Source organism: Polypterus senegalus, chromosome 15 (assembly GCF_016835505.1).
Source record: "Polypterus senegalus isolate Bchr_013 chromosome 15, ASM1683550v1, whole genome shotgun sequence".
In the NCBI taxonomy this organism is placed as follows: domain Eukaryota; kingdom Metazoa; phylum Chordata; class Cladistia; order Polypteriformes; family Polypteridae; genus Polypterus; species Polypterus senegalus.
In genome coordinates, this window is record NC_053168.1 from 76,088,150 (window position 1) to 76,103,121 (window position 14,972).

The window sequence follows — 14,972 nt, forward strand, 5'->3', positions numbered from 1 at the left end:
TGATGTAAGTATAACACTGTTTCATTTCAGAATACGTCTTGAAGAGCTTAGAATGTTCTTAGAAAATGAAACTTGGGAACTTTGCCCAGTGAAGTCCAATTTTAGTATCACCCAACTTCATGTAAGTATGGATTATTATTTCATTTGATATACTAACAAACTGTGACAAGTGATTTCGTTAAAGAGTTAAGTTTAAAATAATGTATAATTCTCTGATTTTAATGACAACATGAATAATTTTATAGAAATCTTATTAATTTGTCAGATCTACTGGTAGTGTCCATGCATTTACCTTTATGTAACAGCCTTTGTGGTAAATGCAAACTTTAAAAAATTTATGGCATTTTAGAGAACCATTTTGCATACATTTTTATACTTATGAACCATGGAAAGTTGAAATTATTGGCTGAAAATCACACTCTTGAGTTCAGATTGAAACTGCAGCCTTGTAGCTTCTAGTTCAGCAGTTTATCCATAAGACCTCATTGCCTTAAAGAAATTGCTCAAAACTGTTTATTTATTTTTTTATAACAAGGCTTGGATAGGCCATTTCTGTTTACAGCTTAGTGTCACTATATTATTGTATATTGTACTTCCTTTTTTCTTTTTCTTTTCCTTTTCCCGCGTTTTAGTTCCTTTTGTCTTTTCCTTCATCTTAATTACATTTTTCCCATTCTGTATTGCTTGGTCTTGATTTTCAGTTTCTCTTTTCTTTTTGCTGACCAAGTACTCTTCCTGCCAAATGTTTCTTCAGATAGATTTGGCAATGTTAAAATGCTGTTACAAGTCTCATTAATACCACAAGATGAGAGCACATAATGGCTTCCATATAGATGCTTCTTTGGCTAGGTCCAAAGAGCAGCTAAATGTGACTCTGTTCCAAATTTTGCTCATATCTGATTTTACTTTTTTTAACTTTTCGAGTGAATCTTACAAGTGACCCATGTCTAATTGTATGCGGATATCTATTCTGAATGTGCCACGCATGTGTAAAAATAATAAAAACATTCATCAAACAGATGCAAATTAATAAATGATTGTGAAAACAAAAAGCATTTTGGCTGCTCCACAGCTTATTTTAAGTCCAGGGTATCTACGGATTTGCCTGCTCAAAAGGGTAAAGAAGAGAAAAAGGAAACAAAAGATTGTAGCTGTTGCTTTAAGTACAGTTATTAATACCACATCTATACACAAAAACATGTGGACATGAGAGAGAAACCAAAACAGTGGTTTGATAATTGCAGAGTGGTGAAGGGTTCAATTGCTTATGTCAACATATGTCTACAGGAATCTCTTTGATTTAGTACCTTTTGTGAAGTACTAAATCCAGTCTAAACAATTTTGATTTTGTGTTTGTTTTGCTTTTCACCCTTCTTTAAAAAGCTCAGATCTGTGTTACACATGAGTTAAAAAAAAAAAACAAATCACAATTTGAGTTGCAATGTGAGGGTAACATTTTAAGCTGAGCTTGATTAGTAATGTCTGCCTACGTCTTCGTCACATGACTCTGACTTCTGGGGCATACAACGCAGACGTTTATTTTAAAACTCTTGAGTGTGATACAGTAGACTATTCAGGAAATGTATGAGGCAGAGTAGCCAAAATAAAATAAAACAAACATTGCTATTAACTTTATAAAATAGTCTTCTGTGAATTAACCACTCTCTGCATTAGTAAATAGTTGTTTTAGATATTTTGGATAAAATCTGAGTACTCTATATAAGGATGATAGCTTGTAAAGTTAAAGCTTGAATAGTGCAAATGTAACCATCCATAGAGAATGTATGCTTTTTTCCTTAACAAATTTAGCATAAAATATCACTGGTGATAAAATGTGTTATTTGCATTTGAGATGTATCCTTCAAATTGTAAGCTTTTAAGCTGCTTGATGTCTTGCAAAACTGCAAGAACTGATTTATGGTACTGCAGTATTCAATGCTTAGGACGTTGATTTCTCTAGATAAAAATGAATAGGACTATGATCTCTAATCTGTGGATAGTTTCCCAGGGCATAATTTTTCACACAGTATATACAGAGTTTTGAGACTTTATTAAAGTAAGGATGATAAAAAGAAGAATGGATATATGTGCATGTTTTCAAATTGATCTTAAAGTTAAACTTGTATTTATTCATATTCATTTAATCAAATATTAGATTTGGCTACAAGTATACATGTGTTAATAGAGTATTGGAAATGGAAATTTTAGATTTGATTCTTTTGCATCTTTTTAAATAAATTGAATATGTAACAATTATGCCTTGTTTCAAAACTGCAAGACTAATCTTTTATAGTCAATTTCTAAGTATTCATAATTTAGAAGTAAATTGCAATAATCTTCTTATACACGAAAAGTAAATGCATTCATTCTAAAATAAACATTTAGCCTTCTCGTTATTTGAACATAATTTAATTTGTTAGCAGATTAAGTTGAAACTTTGACTAAGTTACTTGGAAGTAGTGTTGGAAGTTGCTCTAGCGTATGTGTGGCAATGCAAATTACATAATGTGTGCAACTCTAAGTGAAATTTTGCTCCAGTTTTAGGTCTGTAGGGGAGCAAGATCAATTTCATCTGAGATATATTTTACCTTTACATTGCTTGTTTTCTGACCAACTTAGTTTTTCTAAGACCCATGCTACACTAGGTTTGATGGAACTGGTGTGTGGCACATAGTCATTTTGCTATATTTTTGTAGTTTATCCCTTAAACAGTTTTTTTCAGTAGACTGACCCTGTGCTAGGATACAGTGGGTTGGAAAATGACTGACTGACTTGACTGACTTCTGGGTGGTTTTCAGATTGCTGTATATGATGGTGATTCACACAGGTCAGTTTCTAGGCGCATTCAGGCTCACAGTGTTGTTGAGTTGTGTCCATTTTCCCAGTTCTTGGATTTCAGCCATGTATTTCTTTCATACTGGCAATTTCCCTATACAGTCATAACAGAAAATATACAATGTGCATCATAACAAAATTCGACAGGTCCATAAAGTTGGGCACCACAACAGATCTATTACATCAATGCTTAGTTGAGCCTCCTTTTGCAAATATAACAGCATCTAGACGCCTCCTATAGCCTTTGATGACCATTCTTCAAAATCTCTCCAGTTCAGTTAAATTTGATGGCTGCCGAGCATGGACAGCCTGCCTGCTTCAAAATTTTCGATGATATTCAAGTGAGGGGACTGTGACGTCCATTCCAGAACATTGGACTTCTCCCTCTGCATGAATGCCTTTGTAGATTTCGAACTGAGTTTTGGGTCATTGTCTTGTTGGAATATCCAACCCCTGCGTAACTTCAACTTTGTGACTGATGCTTGAACATTATCCTGAAAAATTTGTTACTATTGGGTTGAATTCATCCGACCCTCGACTTTAACAAGGGCACCAGTCCCTGAACTAGCCACATAGCCCCACAGCATGATGGAACCTCCACCAAATTTGACAGTAGGTAGCAGGTGTTTTTCTTGGAATGCGGTGTTCTTCTTCTACCATGAAAAGTGCTTTCTTTTATGTTTTCAATTCATGGTTTATTCTTTCCTTCAAGTGCAGTCCCTAGGCTTTTTACTGCATCTTTATTCACTGGTATTGTGTTGAATGGGGCAAATAACAGTGGTGACGTAAAATGCCAGTGTGTGGTTTGGTGTACCTGAAATAATTTTGACTGGGACTGAATGCTTGCAGAAAAGTTTTTCATTTTTTTTAATTGGTTAATTATGGTAGAACAGCCTCTTGGCTTCTTCTTATGATGTAGATAATTAAGGCTAGAAATGACTTTCTGTATTTAAAAATGAGTAAATGTGATATAGTACCTACATCAAGAAAATGTAAAAGAATAAAACTTTTCCAAAGTACTATATATGTGGAAATACCCAGAACTTCATAAGGCCATGTAACTTTTGCTCTTTTATTATACAGTACTATGGCCTCAAGCTCAGATTCTAGAAGGCCAGAGGGACTGTAGGTTTTAGTTTCAGTCACTGAATTAATGAATAGCTTTTTCTTCTAATAGAGGAACATACCCTTTCCCCAAATTCCTATTGACCTATGTTATCAGATTATCTCTATATGTCTCAAATGTCATTTGTTACCATTTTCATTATTTTCCATTGTCATGGCAGAATTGTATATTCCATTTGTTTGTCTAATTTCACTTCTTGTCTGTTGAAGTTTGTTGTTTTTGTCATTGTCTTAACTCATTTGTTTTGCCTTTGTAAAGTTCAGATCTTATTTCCAAGACAAGTTTGAAGAAAAGTGACCTTACATCTAATTTATTGCTTTTAGGAGTACAAATTTATGGGCCAGTCACGCTCTCCTTCAGTGTCACCTAGCAAGCAAACTGCAGCAGTATCCACAGTGGCTATGTCATTGTTTGAACAGTACCATAATGGAGGGAATCCATTTGAGATGCAGACAGACAGCAAAGATGATGAAACAGAGGATGTTTTGGCTGCTAACGGGGTATGAGAGGATCTACTTTATGTAAATATTTAACCCTAGCGTGACCTGGTTTTTTACACTGAAATACAGTTAACAAAACTTTATGAATAAGTACTGATATAATATAAAACAAGTTTTTTCTGATCCTTTTTAGATTATACAAGTTAATGACAAATAGGGTATCATTCTGAATCCCTTTTGAATTTGTATTTGGCCTCTTTAAAAATGTAGTGAAACATGGTTATCTATTTTCACATGGCTAGTTGCAACTATAAAACACAATGTAGATATCATATGGTTTAGCACAGCTAGAAGGTTATTAACAGTTTGTAATATTTAAAGATAATCTTTACCGTATTCAAGGAGAAAGTCAAATTGCAGATACATTAAGTACTGAAACATGTAAAGCAGTTAAATACAACTGTGACCCCCCTTAGAAAGTGTGGAGCATTGCTGCCACCTCACAAATCCAGTGTCCTGATTTTCGTTTCTCATGTCTTCTGGCTGCCTGTTCGAAGTTTCCACGTTCTGTTTCTCCAGTTACTCTGGTTTTCTTTTCGCAAACCAAAGACAAGTTTGTTACTTGGAAATTCCAAGATTAGACCTCTGTGAATGTGGTTATGTGCAGGACTAGGCCCTGGTATAGTTCGAGCCTTGAATCCAATGTTGCCAGGATAAGTTCTACCATAACAGTACCCTGAGTTGAAATATTCACATTTCGGGTTGTTGTTCTGTCTTTAAAGAAAAACCGAGGCAACCAAAATACAAAACAGAATGGGAACATAATGTAAAACCAGAAATAATCAATTTGATTTACTGCTTGGTTCTGTTTGTTTATTATTACCTTTTTTTCTATTGGTTTATAAATTATAGTATGTGTTGTAGTTAATTGGCGGATAGTAACTATAAACATATGTATTGTTCTGACAATAAAATGAGTTATGAAGTTTTTTAAAATAGTTTAGGGCAATTAAGGCAAGAGAAATATATGAGTAACTTTCACAAGCCTGTTAAAAATTCATATCACTTTGGAGGACATTTCCTTTTAAATGCAGCAATTGCCAAGTCCATCACAATAAGCTGGTATTTTATTAAATGTATGAACTAATATACTTTTATAAATTAAAATAGTAAAAAAAAAAAATCCAGAATAGATTTTGAAAAGCTCAACCCTTTGTATGTGTTTAAAACCTTTACTCTGTTTCATTTCATTTTTCATAGTGAGAGTGCAGCAACTCTATTACTTTTATAATAGAGTTCTGAATACAAAGTAAATGATACGTTTATTTATTTATATGCTATATTTCTCATTGTTTTACTTGTCCATAGTTGTTAAATACAATTGTTTGGGGAACAATGAGGCACTAAATGAAATTTTAATTGTTTAGGAAAAGTGACGAGCAAGTGATTACTTATCTCCACTAACTACCATAGACATGCTAATTATGTTCTTATATTTTAGCATTTCACAGTGGGAGTGTGGGTAACCTTCAGTGCATTATAAACAGTGAATCTGATATTCTCAGTTCTCTGTTGATCCTGGAACATCAAAGTTTAAATTCTATGACTTTCAGCCTTAAAATCAGCCTCTGACAACCCATATCCCAAACTACACAAAAATACTTGTCATATCCTTTTGTTTTTTGTTTTTTTTTGAAGAGAGCAAAATCTACCAAATGAGGGAAAAAAAAATCTCATCCTTAAAGTTAAATGGAATTTATATGTCTGTTTAACTGTGAATGACTATCTTCATGTGTCAAAATAACAGAAAATCAGTCCTATCAAATGGTTGACTTTATGAATATAGACACATTGAACTATGTCCCAAAATAGTTGTAAATCTTATAAGTTAGAATCACAAAAGCATACACAGTTAAAGGTCTTTATTTTCAGCAAATAATACTAATAATACATTTTAGTTAAGTAGCGCTTTTCCTGTGCTCATGGCGCTTAGACAGAGATGGATCTTTTCAGGAGACTGTGGAATGCTTGGGCATATATGGATGCTGTAACAAAGGGTTAAGGATTTCAGTTGACTCCTTGGTTATTGCCAGGTACCCTCTACAGAGTTAGAAAGTATGACATTTTGATGGATCTTCAGGCGTATGTATGTTTGAGACTGAAGGAGAGAGAATGACACTGAGACAAATGCAGCCTTAGAAGAATTCTCCTAGGCCAGTTTGTGCACATCTCACACTTACTGTTTTATATTTTAAGTTTTTTCATACTTGTCTGATTTTTTTTTCTTATGTTTATGAAAAATGTATGTTGATTGACTTTAGTGGTGCACCTTGTTAATTTCAGTAACTCATTCACAGGCACCATCCATAATATAGCAAATTACTGTATCTATGCACAGTATGCCTGGACTGATTAGGTCTACAATTACAACTGTTTTTGTGTACATACAGAATGTTGTTAATGCTGTTGTGTTCATTTGACAATATATGTTCCACTTTGTTCAATTTAGTGTTATCATCCTGTAACCACATTGTATTAACCAATTTTATGTAACTTCAACATAATTTGTTTGTACTTCGAATACTCATTACTTAAACAATGTTAATGTATTAAACCTCTTTTAAGGTAGTTGCAAAGAAGGCAGTTCCAATTATCCACTCATTTTTATATGCATATTCTCCTTTGTAAGTATTTAAGATGTTTGTTTTAAATATTAGTTTCCTTAGAATCAAACAAGTTACAAAAAAGTTATGTGTACTTTGGTTCCAGATCTTTTTTTAATTTGTACCACTATGGATTTCTGGCACACTGTATCACACCAGCTCCTCATTTATTCTGCATTTACCCTCTGTGTAAAAGTCATCTGTGAGTTATTTATAGTAAAAATGATGCTGCTGATGTTAAGTCTATGATGCAAAGGGTTTTCTTACTTCCAGATACAACAGGTGAATAGTTTAGCTTAATTGTTAACTTTAAATTGGCACTGCGTCAGTGCGTTGGTGGGTGTGCTCTATGCTGGCGTGCCCTTTGGTGTTTTTTTCTTGTGCTCAGTGTTCCAAGCCCTGAGGATGCTAAAATGAAATAAGTGGGTTTGAGAATTGGCTGTATAAAGTTATTATTATTTCATGATTATTAGTCATTTCATTACAATTTCACAGTAGCAACATCCTGCCAAAGTCATGAACATTACCACCTCACAGGTTTAAACCCTAGCCAGTCAAAGTCTGTGTAGTGCTTGCATATTCACTCAGTGCCTGTGTGATTTTTTTTTTGTTTTTTCTCTCTCTCTGGGCTCTCTAGTTTTCTTCTAATGTCTCAAAGACATTCCGGGTAGTTTATTTGTTGAGTTTAAATTGTCACTGTGTAGGTGGATGCGAGAGTTTACATGATAATGAACTGGTGCTCCAGCCAGGGCCAATGCTTACCTTGTGCCCATCGATGCCAGAATTGGTTCCATCCTCACCTTGTGACCTTGAATTGAATTAATGCAAGTTCAGATAGATGAAATGTTTAACTTTGAGTTATGCAAAATTTATTGAATACAAAATGTGTAGTTTTTTGCTCATCTAAGCTGATGGTATATTTTAACAGATTTACCTTTGTGGTATTGTATATTTAGATTAACTATTGGGTTTGTAGTTTAGAACACAGGGTGTCATACCAGCTTCTGAAGAGATAAAAGTAGAAGAGACATCGCAAACAACCTCTTAATTGAAATCTTGTTAGTGTATTACTTGACTCAGCATTGATCCACTAAGGCTTTGTATAATTATTGTACTTGTTAGTGTCTAGTCATTGTCTCAATTTCTTTCATTCACTTTATGATGTCAGGCAGTTTTCATGGAAAAATCATAAGGGAATCTGACAATGAATGAGCTATTGTGAATAAACTGAACTGGGAAATGAGCTGCTTATTTATTAGCAGATATCTAAGAGCTTAGGAGAACTGTAGCTAGGTGTTATTGTCTAGCCAATGAAAGACAGAATAGTAAACATCCTGAAAACAAGCCACATTTACTACATTTAGTAAACTCAAACACACATAAAAGTTGGTGATATTAAATTCAGCAAATTATAAACAAATACTTTATGGCAAAGTTAAATAAAATGTGTAAGAAGGAGAAATGAGCCCCATCCGATTGAAAGTTAGTTGCACTGAAAACCTGTAAACACTATGGCTTTACTAAGACCATGAGTGCCAATGGAGGTTTAGAAGAACAGTAGTACAAGGCGGGAGCTGGGACAGTCATGGCCATCTTAAGTATAAGAAATCCTTAAAACATGTTTGTAGATGGGACATACTGACTGCAATTGACGTGGACAAAAAAAAGTCTTTTAAATATTTGTTTATTGTATGTTATGTAGTTGTGTACTTTTTATAGCACCTTTAGAATAAACATAATTAATTGGCCAAGCACTCCTTTTACATTTTGTAAAACACTTAAAAACTGTTAATAGCTAGTATAACGAATTACTGGTACTAATTATTTTTTTCATTAGAAAAAAGAAAAATGATGACGCTCATAGTTCAGCGCTGTAATTATTTCTGCAACGGGGAGAAAAGCATTCAGTTTTTGTACACTTGAGTCATGCAAAATTCTCATCATTTCATTTCATGTTACAGTATGAATCTGATGAACTGGAGAAGAGTGCTTATCAGGAATATGACAGTGACAGTGATGTTCCGGAAGAACTCAAGAGGGATTATGTGGATGAGCAAACAGGGGATATGCCAGTGAAAAGGTAGCTTTCTGTGCTTCTCTGAAAGAAACATTTTCTTTCTTTAAATAGAAATATTTATTTGTTCTCATAATCCTCATTCACAAAAATGTTTTTTGTTGGGATTTTTCATATCCACTAAATACATTTTTCACAATATGATATTGGAGGTAACAAACTTGTCTATGCTTCTGTTTTAATTGTTATTAATTTTAATAGCTGTCATTTTAGAATGCACTCTGCAACCAGGAATTTAAATCATGGCAGGGGTGAATAAGTTAACTCTGAAAGGTCACTTATTAATATTTGTTTACCTAGACCTGTAATAGTTTTTCCATTATAATACTTCACACGGTATAGGGCAACTGTGAATAAATAGCCTACTCATTACAGCTACAAAAACAGAACAGATGTCAAGAAATGAGTCTGAGTATATGCTAATGAAATTGAAAAATGAAAGCATTTAGACTGATTTATCGCTTATTAAAAATGTGCCACAACAGTGGAAACTGATTTCTTCAAATTACTGGCAATATAAAACCTCTATTTTCAATTATAAAACCAAACATACAATGTTTTCGGTTTATTTATTTATTTAATTTTTCATTAGTCATGTCTTTGTCAATCATAGTTTATTCATAGAATGTTAATAGCCATGGCGTCTTTAGTAAATGGTAAATTTAAATATGTACTTAGTTGCACATCATATAGGAAGGAAAATGTATAAGATGAGATAATCTTCTGAAACAACTAAAGAACAGTTTAGTTGTTTGACAATCATTATATTTTTGTTTTCTATATAATCTAACTATTCCAAAAATCTCCCCAAAATGATCTTTTAAATTAGAAACAATATTACTGTAAAAGAGGTGAAGCACTCCTTAATAACTTACAAAGATTTCAAGCTACACACCCTGCAGGCTTTCTGAGGTCTGCCAAAGAAGCTGCTGAATAATCAGGATAACTTCATACTGTCAGGTTAAATTAGGATCAAAGTAAGATTAGGTGCATGACTTGGCATTATGAGAAGATTGAGAGAGGCAGACGCAGATGTCACATGGAGGCATCCAGAAGGCATCCGTATCAGATGTCCAAACCACTTCAATTGGCTCCTCTCATTGAGCCCCTCTCCATGATGTCTCCACTTCTCACCCTACCTCTAAGGGAGTGGCCAGCCACCTGGTGGAGAAAGCTCATTTTGGTCACTTGTACCCCTTGATCTCATTCTTTTGGTCATACCCAAAGGTCATGACCATAGATGACAGTAGGGATGTAGCTCGACTAGTAAATAAAGAGCTTCCCCTTCTGTCTCAGTTCCATCTTCACCACTACCATTTAATGCAGCGACCTCATAATTGAGCTTGCCTCCCCGATCAGTTTGTGAGCTTAGAGAGGGCCCAGAGGTATTTAAACTCCTCCACTTCAGAGAGGACAGTTCACCTTTTTCCTACTGAAGACAATAGCCTCAGATTTGGAGGTGCTGATCCTCATCCCTTCCACTTCACACTTGGTCATAAACCATCCCAGTGCGTGTTGGAGTTAGCACCTCGATGCAGCCAACAGCACCATGTCATCTGTAAAAAGCAGTGACGCAATTCTAAGGCCTCCGAACTGGACCCCCTCCTTTCCCCAAATCTGCCTTGATATCCTGTCCATGAAAATCACAAACCGGATAGGAGACAAAGCAAAGCCCTGGAAGAGTCCCACTACCACTGGAAGCAGTGCTGATATTTTTCCTATTATGTGAGCACACCCAGTTTTCACTGTGATCATATAGAAACTAAGTAGCCCTTATTAGGAGCACAGGAACATCATACTCTCCTAGCACTCCCCACAGAATCCCTCATGGAACACAGTCATTCTCCTTCTCTAAACCCACAAAACACATTTAGAACAATTGGGCATACTCCTCGTGACATTAAAGTGCTGGTCTGCCGTTCCACAGTCTGAATAAAATCCACATTCCTCCCCCAGGATCTGAGAATCCACGACTGGGCAGAGTCTCCTTTCTGGCACCCTGGCATAAGTTTCCCAGGGAGGCTGAGGAGTATGATCCCTGATATTTGGAGCACATCCTACTGTTCCCCTTTTTATATATGGGGACAACCACCCCAGTATGCTACTCCCGAGGCACAACTTACAATGACCACACAGCACTGAAAAGGCATCTCAGCCACGACAGTCTAACAATGTCCAGTGCCTTCAGAATTTCTGAGCAGCTCTCATCCACCCCTGGGACCTTGCCACTGCGGAGCTGTTTACCTAACTTGGGGTCCTCCCTATAGGCAGGTGTTGGGCCCACAGGAGGGCAGGCCCACGTTATATTTTCGGTCTATGCCAGACCAGGCCCCATGGTAGGCCCAGTTGCCAGGTACTTGACTGTGGGCACTTCTACCAAGCCTGGATCTAGGAGTAGGCCCTGATAACCCTATGCCAGTTAAATTCCTAGAGTGGCTTCATTATGGGCTTTGAATCACTCTTTGTCTGACACCCTCAGCTAGGACCAATTTGCCATGGAGGTCCTGTCGGGAGCATCTGTTCCAGACAACATAGCTCCAAGGGTTGCAGGGGCACTTTGGACCACGATAAGGTGGTGATTCCCGGAGAGAAATATATTTATTAATATTTTTCCCCCAGAAATTGTGAGTTGCTTTTTCACAGCCAATCAAATAATCTATAGCAGTAGTTTCCAAACTCTGTCCTGGGGACCCCCTGTGTCTGAAGGTTTTTGTTCCAACCAGATTCACAATAACTGATCTCATTTAGTTTTTTGTTTTATTCTTCACTAGCAAAATACCCGCACTTCGCAGCGGCAAAGTACTGCCTTAAAATTTTTATTAAGAAGAAAATGAAACCTTTTTAAACTGAGGGAAAATATACCAATAATTATTTGTTAAAGATCTCTTTGTATACCACATTGTGAGTTTGGCCCTCCGGTTGTAATATGACAAAGCTGTGCGCTGAGCTTTCTCTTGAGCATGCAACGTACAGTTGGCCATGTGAACAGTAATCTTGTTTCAAATCTCACAGCTTGGATTGCTGCTGTCATAATCGGTTTGAGTTTTATGGTTTGTTTCAATTACGACAGTATTTGTAGGACTTGTGTTGAAGAGACCTTTGGCATCTGTCAAGCGTTGTAAGTATACAACCGGTTTCATCGATAACTTCACATCCAGCTTTTGAGAGTTTAAACATTTATAAACATCAAAATGTCCACTACTGAAGTCGTCACCTGTCAATCTAAGATGTTAAAGAGGCATTGGCGGTTGTCAAAAGGTGTAAAATATTTGGCCATTTCGGTACACTTGAAAGCGACAACCGAACAATTCTGCGGCAGCCATCAGCTCACATGCAGAACCATAGGTGAAGGGCTTAAGCATTTCACTCTTATAGTGCTCCTGTGTGGTATAATTATCTCCTGTACCGTCATCAGTCCACACCTTGAACCTGTCCCAGTCATTCAATACATAAGACACAATGTTCCTCCGGATATCAAGAGTGAGCCTGATATGGCCGTGCAATATGTAACAAAGAGAATGGAAAAGGCAGGTGCCATCTCTGGGCATGGAAACCACTCAGTAAGTGACAGTTCTTTGATCAATGGTGATCACCTCGATAGACATGTTAATGGGGGTACGGTTGGAATGATAAAGGAAATGGGTATGTGAACAATGTAAAGTAAGTCTAAAATACCTAAACAATAACTATAATCGAAATAAATGAACAATAAAACAGCGGAGAAGCCGTGGATTAAATTAAAAGGCTGTAGTTATCAGCAGGAAGACGTGAATCCTGTGGCGAAGCAAGGAAGGGAAATTAGAGACTGGAGCTACGGACAGCCGTATATAGGCAGGCAGCCAACAACGTGGGAGGCGTTGGGATGGGGGACCCAACGCCGCCTCACACGGTGACCGAGCTGCAAGCTATGGACGTTTATATGTACGTAAGTAGGATTCAGTTAGCGTTGTGAACCCGCGTACCAAATTTCTTGAAGATAGGCCCATAAGTAACAAAGACCGTTGAAAAGTTCAATATGGCGGCCGACAGTGGCATCATACCACCGAAATAAGTACCAAATTTCAGCCTTCTACCTACACGGGAAGTTGGAGAATTAGTGACGTTGGAAAGTTCAATATGGCGGCTGACAGTGGCGTCATGCCACCAAAATAAGTATGTACATTGGTTTCGGTTAGCACAAGGAAGCCGCCTACCAAATTTCGTGAAGATGGGGCCATGAATAAGGAAGTTCAGCATGGCGGACGTTGTTGACCGTTATGACCGTTACACGTAGAATTTCAAAATGAAACCTGCTTAACTTTTGTAAGTAAGCTGTAAGGAATGTGCCTGCCAAATTTCAGCCTTCTACCTACACGGGAAGTTGGAGAATTAGTGACGTTGGAAAGTTCAACATGGCGGCCGATAGTGGCATCATACCATCGAAATAAGTACGTACATCGGTTTCGGTTAGCATAGGGAAGCCGCCTACCGAATTTCGTGAAGATGGGGCCATAAATAAGAAAGTTCAACATGGCAGACGTCGTCGACCGTTATTGACCGTTATGACCAATATGTGTAGAATTTCGAAATGTAACCTGCTTAACTTTTGTAAGTAAGCTGCAAGGAATAAGCCTGCCAAATTTCAGCCTTCTACCTACACGGGAAGTTGGAGAATTAGTGATGAGTGAGTCAGTGAGGGCTTTGCCTTTTATTAGTATAGACTAGCAAAATACCCGCGCTTCGCAGCGGAGAAGAAGTGTGTTAAAGAAGTTATGAAAAAGAAAAGGAAACATTTTAAAAATATTGTAACACGATTGTCAATGTAATTGTTTTGTCATTGCTATGAGTGTTGCTGTCATATATATATATATATATATATATATATATATATATATATATATATATATATATATATACATACACACACACACATAGAGACACACACACATATAAACAAATACATATATCTATATATATACACATCTACATATATATACATATATATACACATATCAACATATATATACACATGCATATACTGTGGACTTGAACCCGGACACACACAGACGGACATCGTTGGCTCCACCACACACCCTTTATTTACAATATTTACAAGACACGTGCACCACAAACCCCAGTGCCTCTTGCACCGTTCCCCCCAATGTCCAGGCCTCGCAGTCTCAATGCCTCTCTCTCCTGGCCGCCTCCAGTCCTCTCTCCAGCTCCATCTCTCTTCCACCCAACTTCCGCTGGCACTACCACTCCTCCTCTCAGGTAAATTCGTCCTCTTCCAACCCGATTCTGGCCCAGAATGGTGGTTGCTATCTCCTTTATGGCCCTCTCGGGAGTGCTCCTGTTGCTTGTTCACCTATTCCCAATTGCACTCCTGTGTGGGCCTGATGATTAAACCAGCTGGGCTTAATTATCTCTGTCTCATTTCCTGGCGGCCATCCTGGGTCCCCACAGGGTTGGGGAGAACTCCATTTCCCATGAAACCCTGCGGGAAATTGAGGCATCATCAACCAGGGAGGCTGCTACCAAGCATCCCGGGGAGGTACTGAGAAGTCCATGGCTGATCCCCTGAACCATATACAGCAGGTTCGTCCCGACCGGGCATGGGACCCGGCTGTCCATTACACCACCCCTCTTCCAGAGGAGTCTCGTGGGCCTCAGTGGCCCGTCCCGTGAGGGCTGGTTTTCTCCATAATGGGGAGTTGGTGTCCTCAGCACTACTGTTCTGCCCTGTGGAAATATAAGCAAATGGTCTGGGGGTGTTGCCCTGACGTCGCTGCCACTTGGACGTCCTCACATGACAACACCGCCAGATGTGGCTACAGTTGCCGCAGTTGTAGCAC

The 14,972-nt window shown here is 37.4% G+C and overlaps 1 protein-coding gene across 4 annotated transcripts in view; it reads left to right on the forward strand.

The window, feature by feature from the left end:
• The window catches only part of vps50 (VPS50 EARP/GARPII complex subunit), a 391,193-nt gene that overhangs the window by 225,471 nt on the left and 150,750 nt on the right, over nt 1-14,972 (forward strand). For 3 of the 4 annotated variants that reach the window (XM_039737505.1, XM_039737506.1, XM_039737507.1), the window contains exons 17-19: nt 31-121; nt 4,285-4,461; nt 9,026-9,144. In XM_039737505.1, the coding sequence (XP_039593439.1) occupies nt 31-121; nt 4,285-4,461; nt 9,026-9,144 (387 nt within the window). The remainder of the gene's footprint in view (nt 1-30; nt 122-4,284; nt 4,462-9,025; nt 9,145-14,972) is intronic. The other variant, XM_039737508.1, reaches the window with a different exon arrangement.